The 25,451-nt window shown below is 33.1% G+C and overlaps 1 protein-coding gene across 1 annotated transcript; it reads right to left on the bottom strand.

Annotated features, from left to right (window-relative positions):
* Positions 1-1,081: 1,081 nt before the first annotated feature.
* Positions 1,082-17,182, bottom strand: LOC130447099 (zinc finger protein 62 homolog). Its single transcript, XM_056783756.1, has 3 exons — positions 17,071-17,182; positions 7,170-7,891; positions 1,082-4,842 (listed from the first exon to the last, which is right to left on the bottom strand). Exons 1-3 carry the CDS (start codon positions 17,180-17,182, stop codon positions 4,270-4,272), a joined length of 1,407 nt encoding a protein of 468 aa, XP_056639734.1. The 3' UTR covers positions 1,082-4,269.
* Positions 17,183-25,451: the final 8,269 nt, after the last annotated feature.

Here is a 25,451-nt window from a genome sequence, read left to right as displayed (position 1 = left end):
GCATCTAGCAAAACATAATTTTCTGAGTCATCAATTAACAGAAAAAGTTTATTGTAACTGTGTTAATGTTGTCATTTGCTAAAAGAAATTAAACGAAAATTCTGAGCATTTTTGGCATACTGAAACATATTTTTGGTAAAATCGTGACCAAATATAAAAAATAAATATAATGGACCTTGTACTAATCACGAGTTTGGTATGTAGAAACAATCTTACGGATTTTCAAATGAGAGAAATTGGTCGATGACAAAACCACGTGAACCAAAGAGATCAAAGAATGAGGAACAAACATAAAAAATTCAAATCAAGTGAAGAAACTTCGAAGTGAAAGGGTTTCAGTGAGTCGTACAAATATAGAAGGGTCCCTCCTTGGATGATGATTACTAGAAAACCTCATCAGCTCCTTTGCTCGTTGCTTCAGTTGGTAGCACGTAAGATGAATTTGCAATTTACCGCAGACTATTTGCCCAGTTCGGGAAAACCTTTCATTGCAAAAATTGTACTTTAAATTTCGGAAAAATTTGGTGTTAGATATAAAAGCAGCTGAGCTTCAGCACATTGATTTCGAAATTAAGCCACACGAAATAGTTTTCTTAATTTCCTCGAATGGGTTTTGGGAAAAAAGAGAGGAGAGTTTCTTTGCATGGAATAGTCTTTATTTCCAAAGGGTGGGAGTGTATAATGGAGAAGCGAAGATTGTCAATTGGTTTCTTGGATAAAATTGTGCTCTATATCCAAAATTTTAAGTTGCAACAGAGCAAAACTGATTGAAATTCAATGAAAACCATTTTATTACAATGCAGATTTATCGATACGTATTATTCACTTGTTTGGACGTCTAAAAACAGTATCAATCTAGTAGAAATACGAAGCGAGATTTTATTTTTTATTGTTAGATATATAAAATGTTCTACGAATCTAAAAGATACGAAATTTATATATTTTTTATATTGGTCACTATTAACAAAAACAAAATACGAGGTGTGTTTCCAAAATATCCTTTATACGTCATATCTTTATACAAATTTCAACTTCCAGTTCCGGTTCCTTTTACAGAATTTTTTTTTATGAGTAATATTGAAAGTGTTAAGTTATATAAGAAATTTGAAAGTTTAAATCAATCGATTGAGGATGAATAATACTCGAAACGTCATCACGATCATCAAAAATTGATGAAAACATTGAAGGAAAATTTTTGGAATATTATTGTTTAATAAAATAATTTTTTCATCACACCTCGTTTAATATTGAACAAACTATCAAGTTTCCAATTACCAAACGATATTTTTTTGTATAAATCGAATAAATAGGGTGTAATGACAAGCTAGTAATAATTTCTACCATATAATTAATATCTTTCTTCAATCCGCTTCTTACTTCACTTTCTTAGGCAATTTCTCATTTTCTTTTTATAAACTTGACAGTCTCTTGTGACTTAAGTCATTATACGAGAGTTGTTTAGAAGATTATCGTATACAAAAACGCATTTTTTAAAGAGAAAACTAGCAGATAATATTTGAAAGGGTTCATGTCAGGCCCGCTTCTTTTAGAAAAAAAAATAGACACTTACTTAGGCAATTCCTCATTTTCTTTCTATAAACTGGACAGTCTTTTGTGACTTAAGTCACTATACGAGAGTTGTTTAGAAGATTATCGTATACAAAAACGCATTTTTTTAAGAGAAAACCAGCAGATAATATTTGAAAGGATTGATGTCAGGGCTGCTTCTTTTAGAAAAAAAAAATAGACACTTATTTAGGCAATTCCTCATTTTCTTTCTATAAACTGGACAGTCTTTTGTGACTTAAGTCACTATACGAGAGTTGTTTAGAAGATTATCGTATACAAAAACGCATTTTTTTAAGAGAAAACCAGCAGATAATATTTGAAAGGATTGATGTCAGGGCTGCTTCTTTTAGAAAAAAAAAAATAGACACTTATTTAGGCAATTCCTCATTTTCTTTCTATAAACTGGACAGTCTCTTGTGACTTTAGTCACTATACGAGAGTTGTTTAGAAGATTATCGTATACAAAAACGCATTTTTTTAAGAGAAAACCAGCAGATAATATTTGAAAGGATTGATGTCAGGGCTGCTTCTTTTAGAAAAAAAAATAGACACTTACTTAGGCAATTCCTCATTTTCTTTCTATAAACTGGACAGTCTCTTGTGACTTTAGTCACTATACGAGAGTTGTTTAGAAGATTATCGTATACAAAAACGCATTTTTTTAAGAGAAAACCAGCAGATAATATTTGAAAGGATTGATGTCAGGGCTGCTTCTTTTAGAAAAAAAAAATAGACACTTATTTAGGCAATTCCTCATTTTCTTTCTATAAACTGGACAGTCTTTTGTGACTTAAGTCACTATACGAGAGTTGTTTAGAAGATTATCGTATACAAAAACGCATTTTTTTAAGAGAAAACCAGCAGATAATATTTGAAAGGATTGATGTCAGGGCTGCTTCTTTTAGAAAAAAAAAATAGACACTTATTTAGGCAATTCCTCATTTTCTTTCTATAAACTGGACAGTCTCTTGTGACTTTAGTCACTATACGAGAGTTGTTTAGAAGATTATCGTATACAAAAACGCTTTTTTTGAAGAGAAAACTAGCGGATAATATTTAAAAGGGTTGATGTCAGGCCCGCTTCTTTTAGAAAAAAAAATAGACTTTATTAGGCAATGCCTCATTTTCTTTTTATAAATTGGACAGCCCCTTGTGACTTAAATCATTATACGAGAGTTGTTCAGAAGATTATCGTATACAAAAACGCATTTTTTGAAGAGAAAACTAGCAGATAATATTTGAAAGGGTTGATGTGAGGCCCGCTTCTTTTAGAAAAAAAATAGACATTTTCTTAGGCAATTTCTCATTTTCTTTCTATAAACTTGACAGTCCCTTGTGACTTAAATCATTATACAAGATTTGTTTCAACAGTTTCCAAACTCAATCTAAGATATTATAATATAGAAAGTGGCTAATCTGCAATGAAGAAGCACATTTGGTATGCACTTACCTAGAATCAAAAGTGCATTCGAACGAATATTGACGCCGTTCATGCAAAATAATTCAAAAAAGCCCAATTGCTTGATGATGTAGAGGGAGAATCAACAAAAAAAAATACCAAAAGCAATAAAAAAAGACAATAATGTTACACTAGGGGAACGCACTCTATTATACTTAAGTGGATTGATTAACCACTGAACATATTCACTAGATCTGGTGCTAACGACTCTATAGTAGTTCTTAACCTCAAAGTTTCAATTGTAAAACAAAATTTATCATCAGAACATTTTTTGAAGAGAAAACCAACAGCTTATATTTGAAAAGGAATATCCACACATAAAAGTTCATGAATATTTAAAAAAGAGAACTTGAAAAACCTTGCATACCAACATAAAACGTTGTAGAAACAAAAATTTAACTATTTATAAATGTTTAAAACAAAGATAGAAGGCACAAAACTTACTATAACTTTAAATGAAGTTGGTATCATCGTGCTTTCACTGGACTTACTTTCTAATCCGACATAGTTGACGACACCCAATTAATTCTCGTTCTCACCACCATACGCGCACCCCCAGAGGTCAGTTGGTGCGTAGAGTTAGCAGCAAATATAAATGAAGGGCGGTAACAAAACCCTGTCTCCTGGACCAGCACGAACTTGGTTACTGTATAGACTCAAAAGAAGTTTTGCTTCTTTGTTAGGTCGGAAACTTTTCATACAAACCTCGTATCTCGATTTTTAGCAGCCTTGGGTATTCCCGAATAACGATGGTTCATAAATTATTGTGTTTGTCGAACTATAAATGGATCTACATGATGAAATTAAAAACTATATTTTCCTCTTCAGTTTCTTTTACGAATTTTCTTTGATTCTAATTTCGTATCAGTGTTTCAAATCGATGAAAATGAGTCTTGTTCTTCAATTTTCCTATTCTATCATCAATTTTAGTGGCTATAGCCACTTCGCAAGGCACATTTCACAGTCTTCTTTACCAAACCTTATTGCTTTTAATTTTGTTATACATATAAATTACTTCCACTACTGTTTTAGTCCAATATAGGGAATAAATGTAGGTAAAGTTGCAAAAAATGGTGTGTGATTGAGCATTTTTAACACAATTGAGTTTTAGTTAGCATACACTCTAAGTCTAATGTTTTAATTTGGAAAAAAAACTTTTTTGGTTATTAAAATCTCAATAGATTGTTCAATATCTTTCAAAATATCATAAGAACTTATAAAAAAGTACGAAACGTACAAGTTTAGTCGACGGTAATGGCGAAAGTTTGCGTTTCAGCGTGTACAGTCCTTTTATACCGTTGCGTTTTCGAATCCCACATCGTACAAGAAGATTCGAGATGTTTATTTAGATAAGATTTCAACGCGAACGTTTTATGACATTTATTACAACTATAATTCTTATCGTTCGAATGCGTTTGCATGTGCGCTCTCAAATTCGATCTATCTGCGAAAGCTTTACCGCAATGCGCGCAACCGTACGGTTTTTCGCCGGTGTGCGATCTCAAATGACCTTGGAGTAGCCAAGGACGTGAAAATTGCTTACCGCATATGTCGCAACTGTGCGCCAATTTGTGTGTGAGCAGGTGCATCGCTAAAGCTGGCATGCTGACGTAAGCTTTACCGCACGTCATACATTTTTTAGCCGATTGGGAATCTAGACTTCTGTGGGTTTGTTTGTGTCTCGAAAGATTGCTCGACGTGGCGTATTGCTTACCGCATTCCACGCAAACGTAACGGTTTTTTTGTAGATCGTCTGTTGTGGTTTCTACGTCTATTTCTTGATCTTCGTCATCTTCAACCACTTTATAGAATTTCTGTAAATAAAAAAAGTATGAAACAAAATTGTAACCAAAAGAAATGAACGAACTATAAATATTCGATCCCTATTTTCCCCGCGTCACTACCCTCAAGGAATAATTCCCGGGAAGATGATCTAGTAATCATCCTCTTCCTTCAGGTTCTTGTAGTCCACAGCTTCTGTTTCTTCAACCTTTAAGCTGCACGTTCCATTTTAAACAAATTTTTTGAGAATCTTAGTTGCAAAAAGGTACTTCTATGGTGAGTGCTTGATAGACACCGAGGTTTCTGGACGAAGAAGCTTCCCAAGTACTGCGTGATGACTCAAAACAAAAAGTACATGCCCAGCATCTTCATTTGCACCGAAACAAGATGGACATTTGGGAAATGTGTCGTGTTTAAAACGATACAGGTATTCCAGGAAGTATCCATATCCTGATATCATCCGCGTCAAGTGATAATGCTCATAGTTCACCAAGGTGGATATTTATGGAATAAGACAATAATTCCTTCGGTCATTTTCCGAGGAATTCCTCTGTTTTTGTCTTGGTTATGGGCTGTTTTGCGCTCTTCACACGTGAATACTGCTTGGGTTAATTCTTTATAAACTTTTCACCGGTAGAGTGCATTTTTCTTTTCAGCAAGGAAGCTTATAAGCAGCATACACATCGCATCTTGAGACACAGTGCGGAAAGCACTTGCAATTCTCAATTACCTTCCTCCCATAAAGGTTACTGCAGATGATAGTAGTTCCTTCTTTTTTCTGCTGTTGATACTGATTGACCTTCGTCGCTTTGTCGCTAAAATGTTTTACTTGCTGATTGTAGTTAACCCGATCGTCCATCATTACACAAAGATAGAAAATAAAACGCTTAGATGGTATTTCATGCGCACCGATGTGTTGTGTGCTCGTTTCCAGCTGCTTTATACTAGTAAAAAGCATTGGATCACTAAGTTTGATTGAGTTCCCCTCCCTCCCTCCTGTACACTTTTGGACCGGTCTTGGAGTCATTTTCATGGATACTACCACATAAGTAGCTTGACATCATCTCCAGCAGGTATTTCGGTACGTTTTTGTTGCTTAGATCTCTCCATATACAATTCCATTTAGCAAAATTGAAAGCGTTCTTGATATCAAGTATTGCCACCAAGCAGTACCATCTATTTCCTACAATGTGGGGTGTGTGTTTGTGTGTGGTACCCCTCCAGAGATTCTGTACTTTTTTGGACCGGTATTGGTGTCGTTTTCTTGGATACTACCACATAAGTAGCTTGACATCATCTCCAGCAAGTATTTCGGTACGTTAATGTCGCTGAAGTCTCTCGATATACAATCCCATTTAGCAAAATTGAGAGCGTTCTTGATATCAAGTATCGCCACCAAGCAGTACCATCTATCTCCTACAATGTCGGGTGTGTGTTTGTTTGTGGTACCCCTCCAGAGATCCTGTAAAGTTTTGGACCGGTCTTGGTGTCATTTTCATGGATACTACCACATAAGTAGCTTGACATCATCTCCAGCAGGTATTTCGGTCCATTTTTATTGCTTAGATCTCTCCATATACAATTCCATTTAGCAAAATTGAGAGCATTCTTGATATCAAGTATTGCCACCAAGCAGTACCATCTATTCCCTACTATGTTATGTGTATGTGTTTATGGTACCCCTCCAGAGATCCTGTACTCTTTTGGACCGGTCATGGTGTCATATTCCTAGGTACTACCATAGAAGTCACTTGACACCATCTTCGGCAGGTATCTTGGTACGTTCATGTTGCTGAAGTCTCTTGATATACAATCCCATTTAGAGAAATTAAGAACGTTCTTGATATCAAGTATTGCCACCAAGCAGTACCATCTATTCCCTACAATGTCGGGTGTTTGTTTGTGGCCTGGAAATATTGCAAGAGCTGTAAGGTCATTAGGGAAACAGGAAGACCAAAATATTTTTCTGAAAAGCATCCCTAGAACTTGCTTCAAAACCTTTCTTTTGTGTAGAAAAATTAATCTACAAAAAAGAATTCTAGAAGAAGGAAATTTTCGGAAGATAATTACCCTTCCAGTGAGTTTATTGGAAACTTTAGTACTGATAGATTTAATAAACCTGTAGTACATTTCTTCACTAGCGTTTTTGTAGAAGATTACCGCCGTAGGAAAAAAATATTGAGACTAGATTTATTGGAAATTGCAGATTTTATCAAAAGGAAAAGGAAGCTTCTCATCAACTAGTTATAGATTTTTCTGTTATCTCTAGTCAACGTAGAAGAAATTTTTAACGATAAGAAACTATTAAATAAATAATTTTTTATATAAATTGTGGTAGAGAAGTCAAAATTCCACTTACCGTCTTTGTATTACTAGTTTCGAAAACAAATTCGTTCCCCGAATTCTCGATCGATTCATTCGATTCTCCTCGATTCTTATTACACATTTTATTCTTCTTTTTCCGCCTATCGGGTATATTCATATGAGACGCAGCTACCGTCGTTCTACCGTTATTCTGATCCGAAGTTTCCGGTTCCGGCGATAGCGGAAGTATAATAATATCATCGGTTTGCTCTTGTACCACGGCGACGTCTTGATGTAGCCTTTCCATTGTACACAACTGCACGTTTTCCACGTCCGAAGAACATTCGGATATCGGCGGGGTAGGCGCCGTCGCCGGTACTTGTACCACGTATACTATAGGCGAAGCAGTGTAGCACGGTAGTACTACTTGTTGGGGTACTATCACAGGTTGTGTGGGTTGCGAAACTGGAGCATGTTGGATCACAGATACGTGTCGTTTTTCTATTGGTTCCGGTTTTACTTGGCGTACGGTAGTTTCCGGTGACGTAGGTCGATAATTATGTTTCGGACTCGGAGGATCGTTGTCGGGAGTTACGGTATGATGTATCATGACAACGCTAGGCGCCGGTAGAGGTGGCAGACTTTGGGATAAGGAGAGAAGATCGTGAGCGGCTTCGGTTTCCTCAGCGCTGCGCTTTGAAGGACAATGCGCCGTCGGATCATCGTTATCTTTTTTTCCTAGTGTGGTACCGTTTGAAATGAATTCTTGGAATGAACCTGGAACATAAAAAAATTGTTGTAAATCATATATTGCCAAGATACTTGGAATAAATTAGTCAACTGTGTCCTAGGAAGAATTCAACTTCAATAAGAATCAGCTGAAGCTTGAAATGTAAGAATAACATCACTAACCGTTAGAAATGTTTCAAGATATGCTGCATTTAGAGTTAGAATAGTTCCTCAACTAACCATTGAATAATCTGCAGCTAGGTTAATCTACTTTTTACGAACCAGACGCTTCATCATCAATTTCAATAAAAATCAACTCTGTTTTAGATTCCATTGAAATTCCCGTTCAAACCATCCAAGAAACTCTTCTGAAATCCAAGTTTTTCTTTATGCAACACTGCACGAAACCCTCTCCAAGTCGACTATAAGCTCGTTTTCTTCTATAACTACCATACAGATACCTTCTGCTTTCGTCCAAGAAAAGAACGGATCCCCATTGTTATTTACTCCATTAAACGTATTCTAGAATTAATTTGAGGTAAGTAGCTGGTATTTTTGGCTCACGATTAGCTGCTTTAAGTCTTCTTCTAACTGTTCAGCCACAGCAACTCCTCGCGTTTCTCTGCGCTCTTGTTGTACTTGAACACCATTGAAAACCCGACTTCTCGTCAATGAATCGATCATCTCTTTCGGATGCGCATATTTTTCTCATGGTTACCAGTTTCTCGACAGTAAACTATGGCAACAGCAAATTGACTTATGATTATCGCTAACTCTGGCCTTGTCGCAATAGGACGACTGTTTGAACAGCTTAATCACTTGTTGAATTAAAAAAAAAATGAAATTTGATTATATGATTTATTTTATATGTTTGAGATATATCGAACTGGAGGAGAAAATATGATGTTACTAACTAAAATATGAGAAAACTAGAAATATATAGAGAAAGACACTTTATCTATTGAAACGTTGGGTAAGTCTCGAGAGAATATTCCACTATTTTAGTCCCGTCTACGTGGAACGTTTACGTCAAATTACATGACATTTCACGTCTTTCTTAGATCGGAAAATGTACTATATATTTCTAATTCCAGAGAGTGATAAATTAATTGGTTACTGGTTGTCAGTGTTAAGTTATTATGTTTATGAAAAACATTGATTTAAAAAGAAAAAACCATGAAAGGTTCACTATAAAATCAACACAAGAAAAATCAACAAATATATTAATGTATGAATGAATAAATCTCGAAAAACAATTGAATTAAGAAGGTGATAAACTCGAAAAATCGCCAGAAATACTTCACTTGTCAATGTTTATTGTGTATATATCCGAATCCATCCGAAGCAACATCAGTTTTTGTATGGCGTTTAACGCAGTTAAATAGTTATTGAAATGTCAGTTTCTTTGGATTCGGAGGGTGGTTCAAGTATAAACCTCTTTTAATGGATCAAATAAATAATAGTCGCATGGTGACATGATATCTCGACAAAAGGAAATCACGTTGTATCCATATTTGAATCAAGTGTAGCGAAGGAGCATCAACGCGAAAAATCGCCAGAAATACTTCACATGTCGGATATACCCGAAACCATCCGAGGAAACATCGGTTTTTGTATGGGGTTTAACGTCAGATAGTAAGATAGTTTCTTTTGGGTTTTTTATTTAAACAAATTGCTTGTCAAAACTTTTCAGAAACTCCTTTATTAGTTCTCATTTGAAAGAACTTACTTGTCTTTGTTCAGAGCTACTAGATTGGCAAATATCAGCTCGTTAAACATAATTTTGAACATATTTTGAGGTTAGTTACTCAATAAAGATATTCGGTAATACAAATTGAAAAATATTTCAACTTATTTTAGTGGATAAAACTATAAGTAACATCATATGTTGATATAACCTCATTCTTTCAAGTACCTCAATCTCTATACTACTTTCAGTCTGGCAATGTTGAAATATGATCTATAATAATTAATATTTTAATTTTGGAAGAATAATACTAACATAACCTCATAATTATTTCATATTGTTTGTTTACGAACTGGCCTATATTCTGTGCAACCCTCTTGAGAATAGTCACCCACCACTAGTATCAAACAGCAAATTTGGACCTTTTCAGGGCTATTCAAAGGCGCAACAAGAAGCTAAATTGAACGGAAATTTCTCCATGCCTGTAATCGAGCGAGGCAAATGCCAAGAGTTGCGTAAAATACAGTAACAGTCTCTAGATTGGTTGGAACTTTGTAATAAAAACTTGTTAATGTTATTTTTCAATAAATGTTCTTGATTTTCAGTTGAAATCAATGAATAAAGGTTTTTTCTTTTAAATATAAATGATGTTTTATTTAGGTCTTTATATTTATGGGGAAATTTTGTTTTTTATTGCTAATCGATGACGTGGTGCTTTCCCTTCAAGACACAACCTCTTGACGACGTCCCAGCCGAGTAGTTTCTCAGTTGAATATACTAGAAGTTGATCATAGTTAAATAAGTATAAGGAAATTTTGATAAAAAAGCTGCTAATCGGATATATTTGGTCCTTCGAGCCGGATTATCTTATATCTACTTTTATATTCATGAAGTTTTGTTTTCTGTACGTCAATTTATCTTATTTCAGTTGGTTATATTAGCAGTTAATGATAACTCAATAAATATAAGCAACTTTTGATAAAAAATTAGTTAGTACAGTCTGTCAACAGAAGAAATCCACATATTTGGTCCTTCGAACCGGATTATCTATTTTCTTGTATATTTATGAACAAATTTTGCCTTTTTTATAGCCATTCGGTAACATGATGCTTCTCCCTTGAAAATTGAATAGTTGACGGGGTCGAAGCTAATATGAATCAATAGTAAATAAAAAAATCCCATAATTTAGCTCAGACACAGAAAAAATATGGATGAATGAATATGGATATGAGCAAAGTTTGATGAAAAAAGAGTTAGTACATTCTGTAAAACGAAACATTCCCATATTTGGTCCTTCGAGCCGGATAATGTTATAATTTTTTCATATTTATATAGAAGTTTTGCTATTTTTATATCCATTATATTTTTTCATTAGAAGTTTTGGGTTTATCAACGTATAAGCCAATATGAAATTGAAATTAAATCAAAAAAATCTTATTACACAGCTTAGTCACACAATAAATTGTGTATTTATACATATATTTATCTCATTTTAGTTTAATATACTAGCAGTTAATCATAGTTCAAAAAATATAAGTAAAGTTTGATAATAAAAACAGTTCATTCAGCTCTCAAATCAAAAACAAACACATTTTGGTCCTTCGAGCCGGATTATGCTCTAGTTTTTACATATTTATGTAGAAATTTTGCTATTTTAATATCCATTATACTTTCTCATTAGAAGTTGAATGCTTATCAACGTATCAGCCAAAATGAAACGAAATTTATCAAAAAAAATCATTATCTAGCTTACCCACAAAATAAATTGGGTATTTATACAGATATTCATCTTGTTTCAGTTTAATATACTAGCAGTTATTCATAGTTCAAAAAATATAAGTGAAGTTTGATAATAAAAACAGTTGATACACACCTCAAATCGAAAACAAACACATATTTGGTCCTTCGAGCCGGATTATGTTATAATTTTTTCATATTTATATAGAAGTTTTGTTATTTTTATATCCTTTATACTTTCTCATTAGAAGTCGAATACTTATCAACGTATCAGTCAATATGAAACGAAATTTATTAAAAAAAAATCATTATCTAGCTTAGCCACAGAATAAATTGGGTATTTATACAGATATTCATCTTGTTTTAGTTTAATATACTAGTAGTTATTCATAGTTCAAAAAATATAAGTGAAGTTTGATAATAAAAACAGTTCATTCAGCCCTTAAATCAAAAACAAACACATTTTGGTCCTTCGAGCCGGATTATGCTCTAGTTTTTACATATTTATGTAGAAATTTTGCTATTTTAATAGCTATTATACTTTCTTATTAGAAGTTTAGCGTTTATCAGCGTATCAGCCAATATGAAAGGAAATTCAATAAAAAAAATCATTATCTAGCTTAGCCACAGAATAAATTGGGTATTTATACATATATTCATCTTATTTTAGTTTAATATACTAGCAGTTATTCATAGTTCAAAAAATATAAGTGAAGTTTGATAATAAAAACAGTTCATTCAGCCCTCAAATCAAAAACAAACACATTTTGGTCCTTCGAGCCGGATTATGCTCTAGTTTTTACATATTTATGTAGAAATTTTGCTATTTTAATAGCTATTATACTTTCTTATTAGAAGTTTAGCGTTTACCAGCGTATCAGCCAATATGAAAGGAAATTCAATAAAAAAAATCATTATCTAGCTTAGCCACAGAATAAATTGGGTATTTATACAGATATTCATCTTGTTTCAGTTTAATATACTAGCAGTTATTCATAGTTCAAAAAATATAAGTGAAGTTTGATAATGAAAACAGTTCATTCAGCCCTCAAATGAAAAACAAACACATTTTGGTCCTTCGAGCCGGATTATGCTCTAGTTTTTACATATTTATGTAGAAATTTTGCTATTTTAATAGCTATTATACTTTCTTATTGGAAGTTTAGCGTTTATCATCGTATCAGCCAATATGAAAGGAAATTCAATAAAAAAAATCATTATCTAGCTTACTCACAAAATAAATTGGGTATTTATACATATATTCATCTTATTTTAGTTTAATATACTAGCAGTTATTCATAGTTCAAAAAATATAAGTGAAGTTTGATAATAAAAACAGTTCATTCAGCCCTCAAATCAAAAACAAACACATTTTGGTCCTTCGAGCCGGATTATGCTCTAGTTTTTACATATTTATGTAGAAATTTTGCTATTTTAATAGCTATTATACTTTCTTATTAGAAGTTTAGCGTTTACCAGCGTATCAGCCAATATGAAAGGAAATTCAATAAAAAAAATCATTATCTAGCTTAGCCACAGAATAAATTGGGTATTTATACAGATATTCATCTTGTTTCAGTTTAATATACTAGCAGTTATTCATAGTTCAAAAAATATAAGTGAAGTTTGATAATGAAAACAGTTCATTCAGCCCTCAAATGAAAAACAAACACATTTTGGTCCTTCGAGCCGGATTATGCTCTAGTTTTTACATATTTATGTAGAAATTTTGCTATTTTAATAGCTATTATACTTTCTTATTGGAAGTTTAGCGTTTATCATCGTATCAGCCAATATGAAAGGAAATTCAATAAAAAAAATCATTATCTAGCTTACTCACAAAATAAATTGGGTATTTATACATATATTCATCTTATTTTAGTTTAATATACTAGCAGTTATTCATAGTTCAAAAAATATAAGTGAAGTTTGATAATAAAAACAGTTCATTCAGCCCTCAAATCAAAAACAAACACATTTTGGTCCTTCGAGCCGGATTATGCTCTAGTTTTTACATATTTATGTAGAAATTTTGCTATTTTAATAGCTATTATACTTTCTTATTAGAAGTTTAGCGTTTACCAGCGTATCAGCTAATATGAAAGGAAATTCAATAAAAAAAATCATTATCTAGCTTAGCCACAGAATAAATTGGGTATTTATACAGATATTCATCTTGTTTCAGTTTAATATACTAGCAGTTATTCATAGTTCAAAAAATATAAGTGAAGTTTGATAATAAAAACAGTTCATTCAGCCCTCAAATCAAAAACAAACACATTTTGGTCCTTCGAGCCGGATTATGCTCTAGTTTTTACATATTTATGTAGAAATTTTGCTATTTTAATAGCTATTATACTTTCTTATTAGAAGTTTAGCGTTTACCAGCGTATCAGCTAATATGAAAGGAAATTCAATAAAAAAAATCATTATCTAGCTTATCCACAGAATTAATTGGGTATTTATACAGATATTCATCTTGTTTCAGTCTAATATACTAGCAGTTATTCATAGTTCAAAAAATATAAGTGAAGTTTGATAATAAAAACAGTTCATTCAGCCCTCAAATCAAAAACAAACACTTATTTGGTCTTTCGAGCCGGATTATGTTATAATTTTTTCATATTTATATAGAAGTTTTGTTATTTTTATATCCTTTATACTTTCTCATTAGAAGTTGAATGCTTATCAACGTATCAGTCAATATGAAACGAAATTTATTACAAAAAAAACATTATCTAGCTTAGCCACAGAATTAATTGGGTATTTATACAGATATTCATCTTGTTTCAGTTTAATATACTAGCAGTTATTCATAGTTCAAAAAATATAAGTTAAGTTTGATATAAAAACAGTTAATACAGCCCTCAAATCGAAAATAAACACATTTCTGGTCCTTCGAGCCGTATTATACTGCCTTTTAGCAAATCAACACTTTTAAATGTCAAATAACTGATGATTAACAACAAGAAAGTTGATTTATCAAAATATTACTTGTAGCAAAACGATCGACGAAATTCAAAACCGGTTAAAGTAATTACAAACTCGGTGTGAAACGATTTATTTACGAGGGAATGAATAAAATGTGTACGAGTATTTAACAAATCAGTCTAGTTCGTATAAATCACGGTATTTGTTGGGAATTAATTGTGAATTGGAACCTATTCATTTCGTCGAAATACGAGGCATGCACAATATACAGAATTTTAAATGAAAATCGCTTATGCGACATATATTGAATGATATGACAATAGACTGAAAATGGCATACTGTCAACTGGAAATTGTTCATTAAACGAATTCCACTTGTTTATCGCTGACTAGAGCTACAACGAAATCATCGAAACAGTCAAAGGTTACAATTATATAGATCCAAAAAAATGTAGAAGCTGCTGTTAGAAGAAAAAACTTAATTGCAGATATTCTTTGATTTTTGTTCTTCCTCTCTTGTTTGAGGGATTTTGAGAGCGAAAATTTCACTAGAATAAGCTGATGTATACCTTGTATAATTTCACTTAATCCCCGAGCTTTGAATGCTTGTTGGTCAACACAAAATTTCTCTACCAATCGTCTTTTTGATACGTCCTGGTAGGATCCAAGGAAATTATCCACCTGACAGGATATTCAAGGTAGCCAAATACCCCAGCAGAAAGAGGACTGAAGGATAGATTCGGAAAGATGAAAACTGGTTAGAACAGGAGTAGATCTAGTGATACAGCAAGTGGAATTCCTATTCCTAGTTAGATACTAATCGACCAGATTCTTGATTGGTATTTAAATTGCGTAGAAAATGAATTCGGAGCTCACTTTACAAATTACACCTGTTCGTAATCGGGGTTGGGTCTCTAGTTCATTTATAATATATTCTAACAAATGTTGAAGTTGCCGGGTTTCTCACTTATATCAGCCGAGAAGGTTAAGTACTTAAACTTGTTTCTCTTAAAATTAAGGGATGAATGGCTTGGAATACGGGTAAAGTTTTAAGCTCTCGGTACAGTAATCTGACAATATTAAACAAGAGACTTTCTAAAGGAAATGATGGCGTCCCGTTATCTTTATAACGAAAAGAAGCTTGAAGGAAATGCGTACATCCGTTCTAGACAAAAAATTTTTTATGTAAACTTTTTTATGAAACAGATCCGGTTTCATCGGCGAATTTATTTAATGATAAATTTATTCTTCGTGTTATATAAATGGAAAAAAAAATTGTAGGCGCAGTAAACTGCCAAAATCTCGCCAAAGTGAAAAGATTACGTGAATTGTCACACCAGATTTGTCTAGTCAACGTCTGGGTTCATCTAAAATTTTATACTGAGGAGAGGACAGCGTTTCCTATCTTCCAGTATATCTAAACATAGTTTTCTTTTCCATCACCTTATCTTTCAGAATTTTCTGAACCATATTGTATGCTGAATGTATCTTTATTTTATAGTGTCTTCCTCTTCATTGTTTCCTTTATTATTTGAACTCTAAATGGGGTATTTCTACATACATTCATCTTATTTTAGTTACAAATACTAGCAGTTGATGCGAGTTCAACAAATATAGGCGAAGTTTCATAGAAGAACAGTTATTTCAATATACAAATCGAAAACATTTACGTATTTGGTCTTTCGAGCCGGATTCTGTGGTCTTTTTGTATATTTATGGGTAAATTTCGATTTTTTCTATCCTTCTGTATATCTAAACATCGTTCCCTGTTTCACCTCTACCTTTCAGGATTTTCTTAATCATATTGTATGCTGAATGTATCTTTATTTTATAGTGTCTTCCTCTTCATTGTTTCCTCTATTATTTGAACTCTAAATGGGGTATTTCTACACACATTTATCTTATTTTAGTTAAAAATACTAGCAGTTGATGCGAGTTCAACAAATATAGGCGAAGTTTCATAGAAGAACAGTTATTTCAATATACAAATCGAAAACATTTACGTATTTGGTCTTTCGAGCCGGATTCTGTGGTCTTTTTGTATATTTATGGATAAATTTCGATTTTTTCTATCCTTCTGTATATCTAAACATCGTTCCCTTTTTCACCTCTACCTTTCAGGATTTTCTTAATCATATTGTATGCTGAATGTATCTTTATTTTATAGTGTCTTCCTCTTCATTGTTTCCTCTATTATTTGAACTCTAAATGGGGTATTTCTACATACATTCATCTTATTTTAGTTACAAATACTAGCAGTTGATGCGAGTTCAACAAATATAGGCGAAGTTTCATAGAAGAACAGTTATTTCAATATACAAATCGAAAACATTTAGGTATTTGGTCTTTCGAGCCGGATTCTGTGGTCTTTTTGTATATTTATGGGTAAATTTCGATTTTTTCTATCCTTCTGTATATCTAAACATCGTTCCATTTTTTCACCTCTACATTTACGTATTTGGTCCTTCGAGCCGGATTCTGTGGTTTTTTTTTATATTTATGAAGAAAATTTGCTTTTTCTATGGTAATATGATGAGACGATGCTTATTTCTTGAAATATGACCATTTTACGATGCCTCAATCGATATTATATTATTTAAAAAATCTCTTTATTTGGTTCTGGTATGGAATAACTCGATATATAAACACATATTCATTTTATTTCAGTTAAATATAATAGCAGTTGATGCAATTTCAATAAATATAAGCAAAGTTTAAAAAAAAAGAAACAGTTAGTACAGTATACAAATCGAAAAACCTACAAATTTGGTCCTTCGAGCCGGATTCTGTGGTCTTTTTGTATATTTATGGATAAATTTCGCTTTTTTCTATCCTTCTGTATATCTAAACATCGTTCCCTTTTCCACCTCTACCTTTCAGGATTTTCTTAACCATACTAAATGTATCTTTATTTTGTTGTGTCTTCATAGCCACTGTTTCTTTTATTATTTGAACTCTAAATGGGGTATTCCCACACATATTCATCTTATTTTAGTTGAATATACTAGCAGTTGATGCAAGTTCAATAAATATAAGTTAAATTTCATAAAAGAATAGTTATTTCAGTATAAAAATAAAAAATCTACATTTTTGGTCCTTCGAGCCGGATTCTGTGGTTTTCTCTTTTATATTCATTAAAAAATTTTGCTTTTTCATGGCAATTCGATGGCATCATGCTTCTATCTTCAAAAATGAACATTTGACGCTGCCTCACTCATTTTATATTATTTAAAAAGTTTAATCATTTGGGGCTCTGGTATAGAATATATGGATTTATATACACATAATCATCTTGAATTTACTAACAATTGATAAAAGTTCAATAAATATAGGCAAAGTTTCATAAAAGAACAGTTAATACAGTATACAAATCGAGAAAATCTACATATATGGTCCTTCGAGCTGGATTCTGTGATCTTTTTTTATATTTATGAGGAAATTTATCTTTTGTTTGAATTTTAAATTCAAATTTGTCCTCCTGTTTAGCTTCTGATACCGTCCCACATTCCAGAATGCATTTTCCGTTGTGTCCTCTTCCTTAGTTTTCAATCTTCAGTCTTTCCAACACTTTTTGCATATGCTCTGAAGAATACATGCGCTGTTACTGTTTAAGCTTGTCTTTAAAGGCCGAAAGTCATCAATCATGGACAATTTCTTCCTAAATCTGAAGTCACAACAATCAAATTAGTTTACATTAGCCATTCGGTTTGGAAATCAGATAACTGGGAATTTGTAGCTGATTTATCATATAATTCATTTCTAGGATTGTAAGTCCAAAGTTTCTAGTGCTTTTACTGCTTCGCGTTTAGAAATTTTTACTAAATTTACTTCCGCGCTCATTTCATCGTCTTCTTCTTCATTTTCCAATGAAGAAGACGAGAAGGCATGAACAATGTCGCTTTCATTAAGTTCTCCTGAAACTATTAAACCGTCATCGACGTTTATAAAATCTTGGAAAGTTGGCTGTTGATTATTGTCGTTGCTGATGGCTAAGTTCCAATCTTCAGGATCGGTTTCTAAATTTTCGTCCTCCTCTTGTAAGCTTCCAGCTTCAGTTACTTCAGATTTAAATCCAGATTTTTTAAAGCAGTTTGCTATAGTAGTTTTGGTCACAGAAAACCAAGCTTTCCTAGCAAACCTCATCGCCTGAAGAACATCGATTTGTGGGCACTGATTGTCTTCTATAGATTTAATAACATGTCGAACAACTTCTTTTCTGTGATCAATTTTCAGGGGGTATTATTGTGAGCAGTACAATTGTCCATAAACATTAAAATTTTTCGCTTCTGGGCTTTCATTTCTTGGTTTAAATTCTTCAACCAATCAGAAAAAATAATGGATGTCATCCATGCCTTTTTATTATTTTGGTAATTCACAGGCAAAGTTTTAACACCTTTGAAACATCGCGGAGACTTGGATTTTCCGATTAATAGGATAGGCAACTTTTCAGTTCCTGATATGTTAGCACCTAGAAGTATTGTAATGCGCTCTTTACTGAGTTTCCCGCCATGACAAGACTCACCTTTTAAGGTAAAAGTTTTATCGGGTAGACACTTGTAAAATAAACCCGTTTCGTCTGCGTTCAAAATATCATCAGCAGAATAATTGCGTAATAGAAGTAGAAGAATACCGTTTATTTTCTTAAACCCTTCCATCCAACCATTGCTGCTACAAAAATTATGAAAACGAGCCTTCGCGCGAAATCTTATGCCTTTTCTTTAATCATCGGTTCACTTACCGGAACGTTTTTGTTTCGAAGTTGCTTGACCATGTTAGCAAACACTGTTCAAGTTCAGGATATTCTGATAAACGTACAAGTTTTAGTTTTCCTTGTCCTTCAGAACATTGTGATTCAATTTTATGTTTACTCTGAATTATTCTACAAAGAGTAGATTAAATTCGGCACAAACTTCTTCGCGTGTCTACCCACTTTCATAAACGGATATTAACTTCAGTTTTTCACGTAATGATAACGATTGTAGCTTTCGTTTTGGCATTTTTCAAATAAACATCTGTATGATAGTAAAGCGAAACTAAAACTGAAGGTAATTGAAGCTCAAAATTTGTCTTATGTACTTGAAATTATGTGTGGAATTTGTGGGTAGAATAAGAATGAGTAAACAAACAATGTTATCTCAGTAAAATTTACTCGCTGTGTCAGTTATAGAGGTAACTATAATGATAAATCGAAAGAACAAATCCCAGATATAGAGGCTTACCTCGTCCCACTAACAGAGGTAATTCAGTGCCAAAGTGTTGAGACCTCAGCATGAGTTCCAGTTATGGAGGTTTCTCACTTATCCAGGTCCCACTTAACCGAGTTTCACTGTATATACTGGTTTGATATGGCGGTCATTAATTTTAAAAATAAATGAGAGTTGAGTTAAATCAACAAGCTCGTTAGGAGAATCGTTTATTTTTTGTTTAGGTTAAATTGCTTAACTTTGTTACAAATGTAACGCAGGTATTAGCGTTATAAATTATTCTAGACGTTTTCTCTTATTTTTCTCGCAGATCGAGAACTTTTCCGAGTGCTAAGTCCTTTTCCATTTGTTAAAGTTTGAGGATTTGCTTTCCTGTTAACTACTTGTGACCAACGAACCCACCTGCATATTTATTGAATCTTCTACTAAGGCTGGAAACTTTTTCCATTATATTCGTATGAAAAAAATCTTTTTTGTTCATATTATACGAGGTATATCAACTATGTAAGTTCTGTTTATATTTCCATCAGAAATAACACAGCGATGGAAGTTCCTAACAAGTTCGATAGACTGAACTGACATTTTTAACAATTCTCTTGTATATACTGCTCTGACGATGCTACTTCCAAATATCTGCTGCTGAAAATACTGAAAAGAAGAAGATCTATACCTAAAAATCCACCAAACACTCTACTAAACCTGAATTTCATCGCCCCATATCGCCCATCAACGTTTTGGTGTCTTAGAACATCTAAACCAAGACAGAATTTTGCACTTTTGTACCAAGCAAAATCTTCATGGATCTGCAGAGGGATTTCGATCAGATCTGGTACGTCGGACTCGTTAAGAAGTTTCTATTTGTGTCAAAGTCGATTATTGCTTATGTTAATCATTTATTGTATACTTTATCTATACGTATGATACCCCAGCCCGTCGTCACCCAAATATCGAATTGTATATTGAAGAAACCACCATCTCTATAGATACATTATTCAAACATAGAGGTTCTAAATCCGCATAGAAACCGTCTATTTGGGAGTGCCGGGAAAGGCGACTATGCCTCATCAAAGTACTCGGTGTAAAATTGGAAAGAATACATCTTCTTATCTTATTTCATACTCATAAAAGCTAAAAGCAAACACCATATCTAACCGTTTATGTAAATATGTCCGAATTAGACAATTTCTCCGCAAAAAACATTCTTTTAACCTCCTCCAAGCTGAAGAGACTTTCCTAACACCAACAGCGACAGTGACAACCTACGAAGACCTTCCCGAAGACTATCTGGCATTCCCCTATCGCCATAAGATGAAACCCTCTACAATCTCCACATCGCCGATCGTCGTTGTTGCAGGTTTTCTGCGGTTTCCTGTAATCGATTCACCAATTTGTGTCTATGTCATGATGCCATGATGACACGTGTCGTGTAATGTAGTTTTCACAATGAATAACCTAAATAAGTTCACGCTTCAAAAAAAGAGTTCAAAGGTATGGAAAACGTGATAAAAATTCTTGAAAACGGTCTCTGTTGCCGACGCGCCACGTTCTGGATGCAAATCGTCAGGTCTTCATCGACAAAGAATTAAACTTACCACGGAAGCATTTTGTCTTTTACCTTTTTTTTTGTCTAAAGATCTTAATCAACAACAAGGACCCCAATCATCTCTCTCCTCTAACGTAAAACAATACTTTTTTGGTTACAAGGAATACATTTCAATCCATTTACTACTTAACCTCAATGCGGCGTTGTTTTTACTTTTTATTAAAATAATAATTCATCTCTGCTGTTTATAACCATTAAATCTATTTTTCCAATACTGTGTTGATTGTCCTATGTAAACAACACCAAAATTATGACAACGTATTTGATAATATATAATTACATGTAACTTTAGACGACGTAAATTGATTGAAATCCCTTATGATAATAAATGACAAGGAAGTAATATTGATCCGTAAGGTTAAAATCACTTTTGATTATTTCGCGTCGATAGATATCTGATTAATCAAAGTCCATTAAAATTAATTGAGTCACTAAGGGTCTTTGTAGTTTCGTGAAACGGTTAAACGCAAATTCATTAAACTGACACTTTCAGAAGAGGCGTGACTTTAATGTACGCCGATAGGATGGTCTTCAAATCAATTGGGATGATTCTTAACACACATTCATCAACTTTATTTTTCTAATTTTATCTATGGAAGTACAGTTAAGAGAAACGAAACGATATAACAAAAGCTAAGGTTGGTTGGATCAATTTTATGTCAAATTTTATTTCATATTCCTCATTCCCTGCTTATTTTGATTAGTACCAACTACGTTTCAGTGATTTAATTTATGAAAGATTATTTGTTCTATGTTCAATGTATTAATTTCATTTACCTAGTTTTTGTTTGTTAGATACGTTTTGAAAATTCCGAAGGAAAAGCTCGTCCAAAACATCTATATTTCACTATGGAATTTAGAGAACAAATGAAGGATAGAAGGCTAAAACGTGAATGATAAATAATCTTGTCCACTACTAGCAAAAACACATTTATTTCAAAAGGAATATTTATGCCAAAAATGGGGTTACATTCATTGGAATTATTTTGTTTTCCAAAATACGGCGACTGTTCTTGACTGATTCTAATACTATGTTTTTAATAATGTTTTTAAGATATCTACTAATATGTTTTATCTATTCTACAAATATTTTATTCATCAAATATTAATTATTTAGCGAAACGATAAGTTATAAATAAAAATGTGATATTTTATCGAAGTTTCGTTATTGTATCCATTAGAAAGAGGAAAAAAATAAATTTATACTCAAATGCTTGAAGAAATCTAGTAATTATGTTATGTAATAGTATGTAATAATACAGATATTGATATAAGTCCGGCAACGCTGTCGAAAAAGATTAAAACGAAGCTTATTCATTCTACAGACAGTTGTGTCTGTGTCATGATGACACGTGTCATGAAGAGTAGACGCGTTTTCACAATGAATTGTTCACGCTTTAAATAAAGAGTTCAACAGTATGGAAAACGTAAAAGAAAACGGGCTCTGTTGCCGACGCGCCACTTTCTGGACGAAAATCCTCACGTCTTCATTAACAAAGAATTAAACCTGTCTGGTGTGTGTGTGTGTGTGTGGTGTGTGTGTGTGTGTGTGTGTGCAGGTATCCATGCGGAAAGTCTCTTGGATCCGTAGTTTTTTCAAGGTCACGTTATCTGGAAACGCTTGAAGATTAATGTGCGTGAATACGTCATTTTTGATAATGGATACGCAGAAGAGGATTCGTTGAGTGGCTCATACGATTATGTGATCTGACACCTTGTGATTTCTTCTTTTAGGGTCTTCTGAAGGACTATCTAGAAATCCGAAGAAGAATTTGAAACTTTTCACGGACAACTTGACATGCTTCGTCGGACGTGCCTCTCCGTTGAGAAACGTTGCCGCGAATGCATCGATCATCAATTTGAACATTCATAGTAACCCTTCTTCATATCCCTAGTGATTTTTTTTAATAAATTCATTTCGACGCTGCACTTTTATCTCTTAATGAAAATTCACGTGATAAAACTATTGGAAAGAAAACAAGGAAAAGTTATGTGAATTATTTGTAAGTGGTTATCTGATTTTAGAAGTTATTCAGCATTACCATTTCAGGAATGATCGTGTTCCTGTACTTTCTGGAACGTTTTGATTCAGAACTATAAAGAAATGACCTTATTATTTGAACATATATCAAGAGGAACGATAAAAGTGGCTTTTTGGGAAGCTAGAACAGATGTGGAGTCCAAGGAACTCTAAAACAACAGAAATATTTCGAATAGAAGGCTGAATGATACAATTTGGGAAGCTAGAACAAATGGGTAAGACCCAGAAACATAAAAAACCAAGACATGACAAGTACGTGTCAAAATAAAAAGGAATATAGCAATATTGGAATATTAGAACAGCTGGGGAAGATCAAGGAGTCCAAGAAATTCGATAACAACAAAAAATGCCCAAAAGGAACGATAACTCATACAATATGGGAAGCTAGAACAAAAAGGGAAGACCGAGAAGCTCATGAGTGCCAGATACAACAAACATATTTCAAGAGGAATGCAAACGTGGTAATAGAGGAAACTAGAGCAGGTGTAGAGTCCAAGGAACCCTAAAACAAGAGAAATCTTTCGAATAGAAAGCTGAATGATACAATTTGGGAAGCTAGAACAAATGGGTAAGACCCAGAAACATAAAAAACCAAGACATGACAAGTACGTGTCAAAATAAAAAGGAATATAGCAATATTGGAATATTAGAACAGCTGGGGAAGATCAAGGAGTCCAAGAAATTCGATAACAACAAAAAATGCCCAAAAGGAACGATAACTCATACAATATGGGAAGCTAGAACAAAAAGGGAAGACCGAGAAGCTCATGAGTGCCAGATACAACAAACATATTTCAAGAGGAATGCAAACGTGGTAATAGAGGAAACTAGAGCAGGTGTAGAGTCCAAGGAACCCTAAAACAAGAGAAATCTTTCGAATAGAAAGCTGAATGATACAATTTGGGAAGCTAGAACAAATGGGGAAGACCAAGAAGCATACAAAACCAAGACATGACAAGTACATGTCAAAATTAACAAGGAATGTAGCAATATTGGAATCTAGAACAGTTGGGAAAGATCAAGGAGTCCAAGAAATTCGATAACAACAAAAAAATGCCCAAAAGGAACGATAACTCATACAATATGGGAAGCTAAAACAAAAAGGGAAGACCAAGAAGCTTATTGGAGGCAGATACAATAAACATATTTCAAGAGGAATGGAAAACGTGGTAATAGAGGAAGCTAGAGCTGATGTAGAGTCCAACGAACCCTAAAACAAGAGAAATTTTTCGAATAGAAAGCTGAATGATACAATTTGGGAAGCTAGAACAAATGGGGAAGACCAAGAATCACATGGAGCCAACACCTGACAAGTACATACATTATGTATTACTAATTGCAGATTGTGAATTGCCTAGGGGGTCGTTTTGGTATTCCATTACCCCGAGATGCAGGACTCTGCATCTAATTGTTCCACAAGGTGTTAGTTTCTCATTCAATTATGACTCCTTTCTTATAAATTTTTGTTTTTGTTTCGTCAAAAAACTGTGTTTTCCAATTGCTCCAATCCTCTTGCTTCATCTGCCCATAGTTTCTCCGAAATCTAAGTATACATCGTTTTCTTTTACTTCTTTTATTGTTGTTTGCCTTCTTACCTTTAACATAGTTTGTTTTACGTTTATCTAATCTGATTATTGTCATTTCCATGTACTCTTTCGAATGCTTTTTGAACATTTCCAAATAACAGTTGTCTCTTCATCTTTTCCTATTGCTTTTTCATCTATTTATCTAATTAAAGAGTTCAATAAAGTTATTTTTCTGCTAGTTCTTAATCCTTGCTGTAAATACTTTTCTGTAGTTCGTCTCCACGTCTGTTTTCCATATTTTTTTTATATATTTTGCTTTTTTTACTTTTCAATGCGATTCGTCTATGATTGTTTCAGTTTATCGTATCTTACATATTGCTGTATTTATTCCTATCACGTGTTTTGTTCATCAATATTTCTTTTATCTTCTTTTGCTTTATCTAGTTTTAGCTTCTCTATTTCTTGTTACATACTTTATCCTTTGTTGTTTGTGATTATGCTTCTTCTGCTTGTTGTTTAGTAATATTGTTTTCCTCTGGTTCATATCATTATCTTCTAAAAGATCTTCATCTTCTTTTGCTTCTTTTTTTTTTAATGTGTAAGTTACTATTATCATTAGTTGGTTTTAGATAGCTCCTAATAACAATTTTTGATTTTCTCTGTAGGTATTTATCGTCTTATTTTCAAAATCTCATCGTTTTCATCACATTCTCTCACTGCATCTTCTTAATCAAATTATTTTCTCATCGTTTGTTATTATTTCTTCATATTTGTAATTATTTTGAGTTTATCAACTGCTTTTTCTATTTGTTATTTTCGAATTTCGAATATCTTTTGTCGTTAAAAAAATTTTAGTTTCTATGGAAATAACCGATGAAAA

The sequence above is a fragment of the Diorhabda sublineata genome, chromosome 7 (assembly GCF_026230105.1).
Source record: "Diorhabda sublineata isolate icDioSubl1.1 chromosome 7, icDioSubl1.1, whole genome shotgun sequence".
Lineage (NCBI taxonomy): Eukaryota > Metazoa > Arthropoda > Insecta > Coleoptera > Chrysomelidae > Diorhabda > Diorhabda sublineata.
The sequence above is the reverse complement of the archived record's forward strand: the minus strand, read 5'-3'. Positions and strand labels throughout refer to the sequence as shown.

Coding starts and splice junctions, on each gene's coding strand:
- LOC130447099 (XM_056783756.1), bottom strand. CDS start 17,182: ATGAATATGTGTGGGAATACCCCATTTAGAGTTCAAATAATAAAAGAA. Junction 7,892..17,070: donor GGTTAAGAAAATCCTGAAAG/GTAGAGGTGGAA, acceptor TTTATGTTCCAG/GTTCATTCCAAGAATTCATT. Junction 4,843..7,169: donor AAACTAGTAATACAAAGACG/GTAAGTGGAATT, acceptor TTTTATTTACAG/AAATTCTATAAAGTGGTTGA.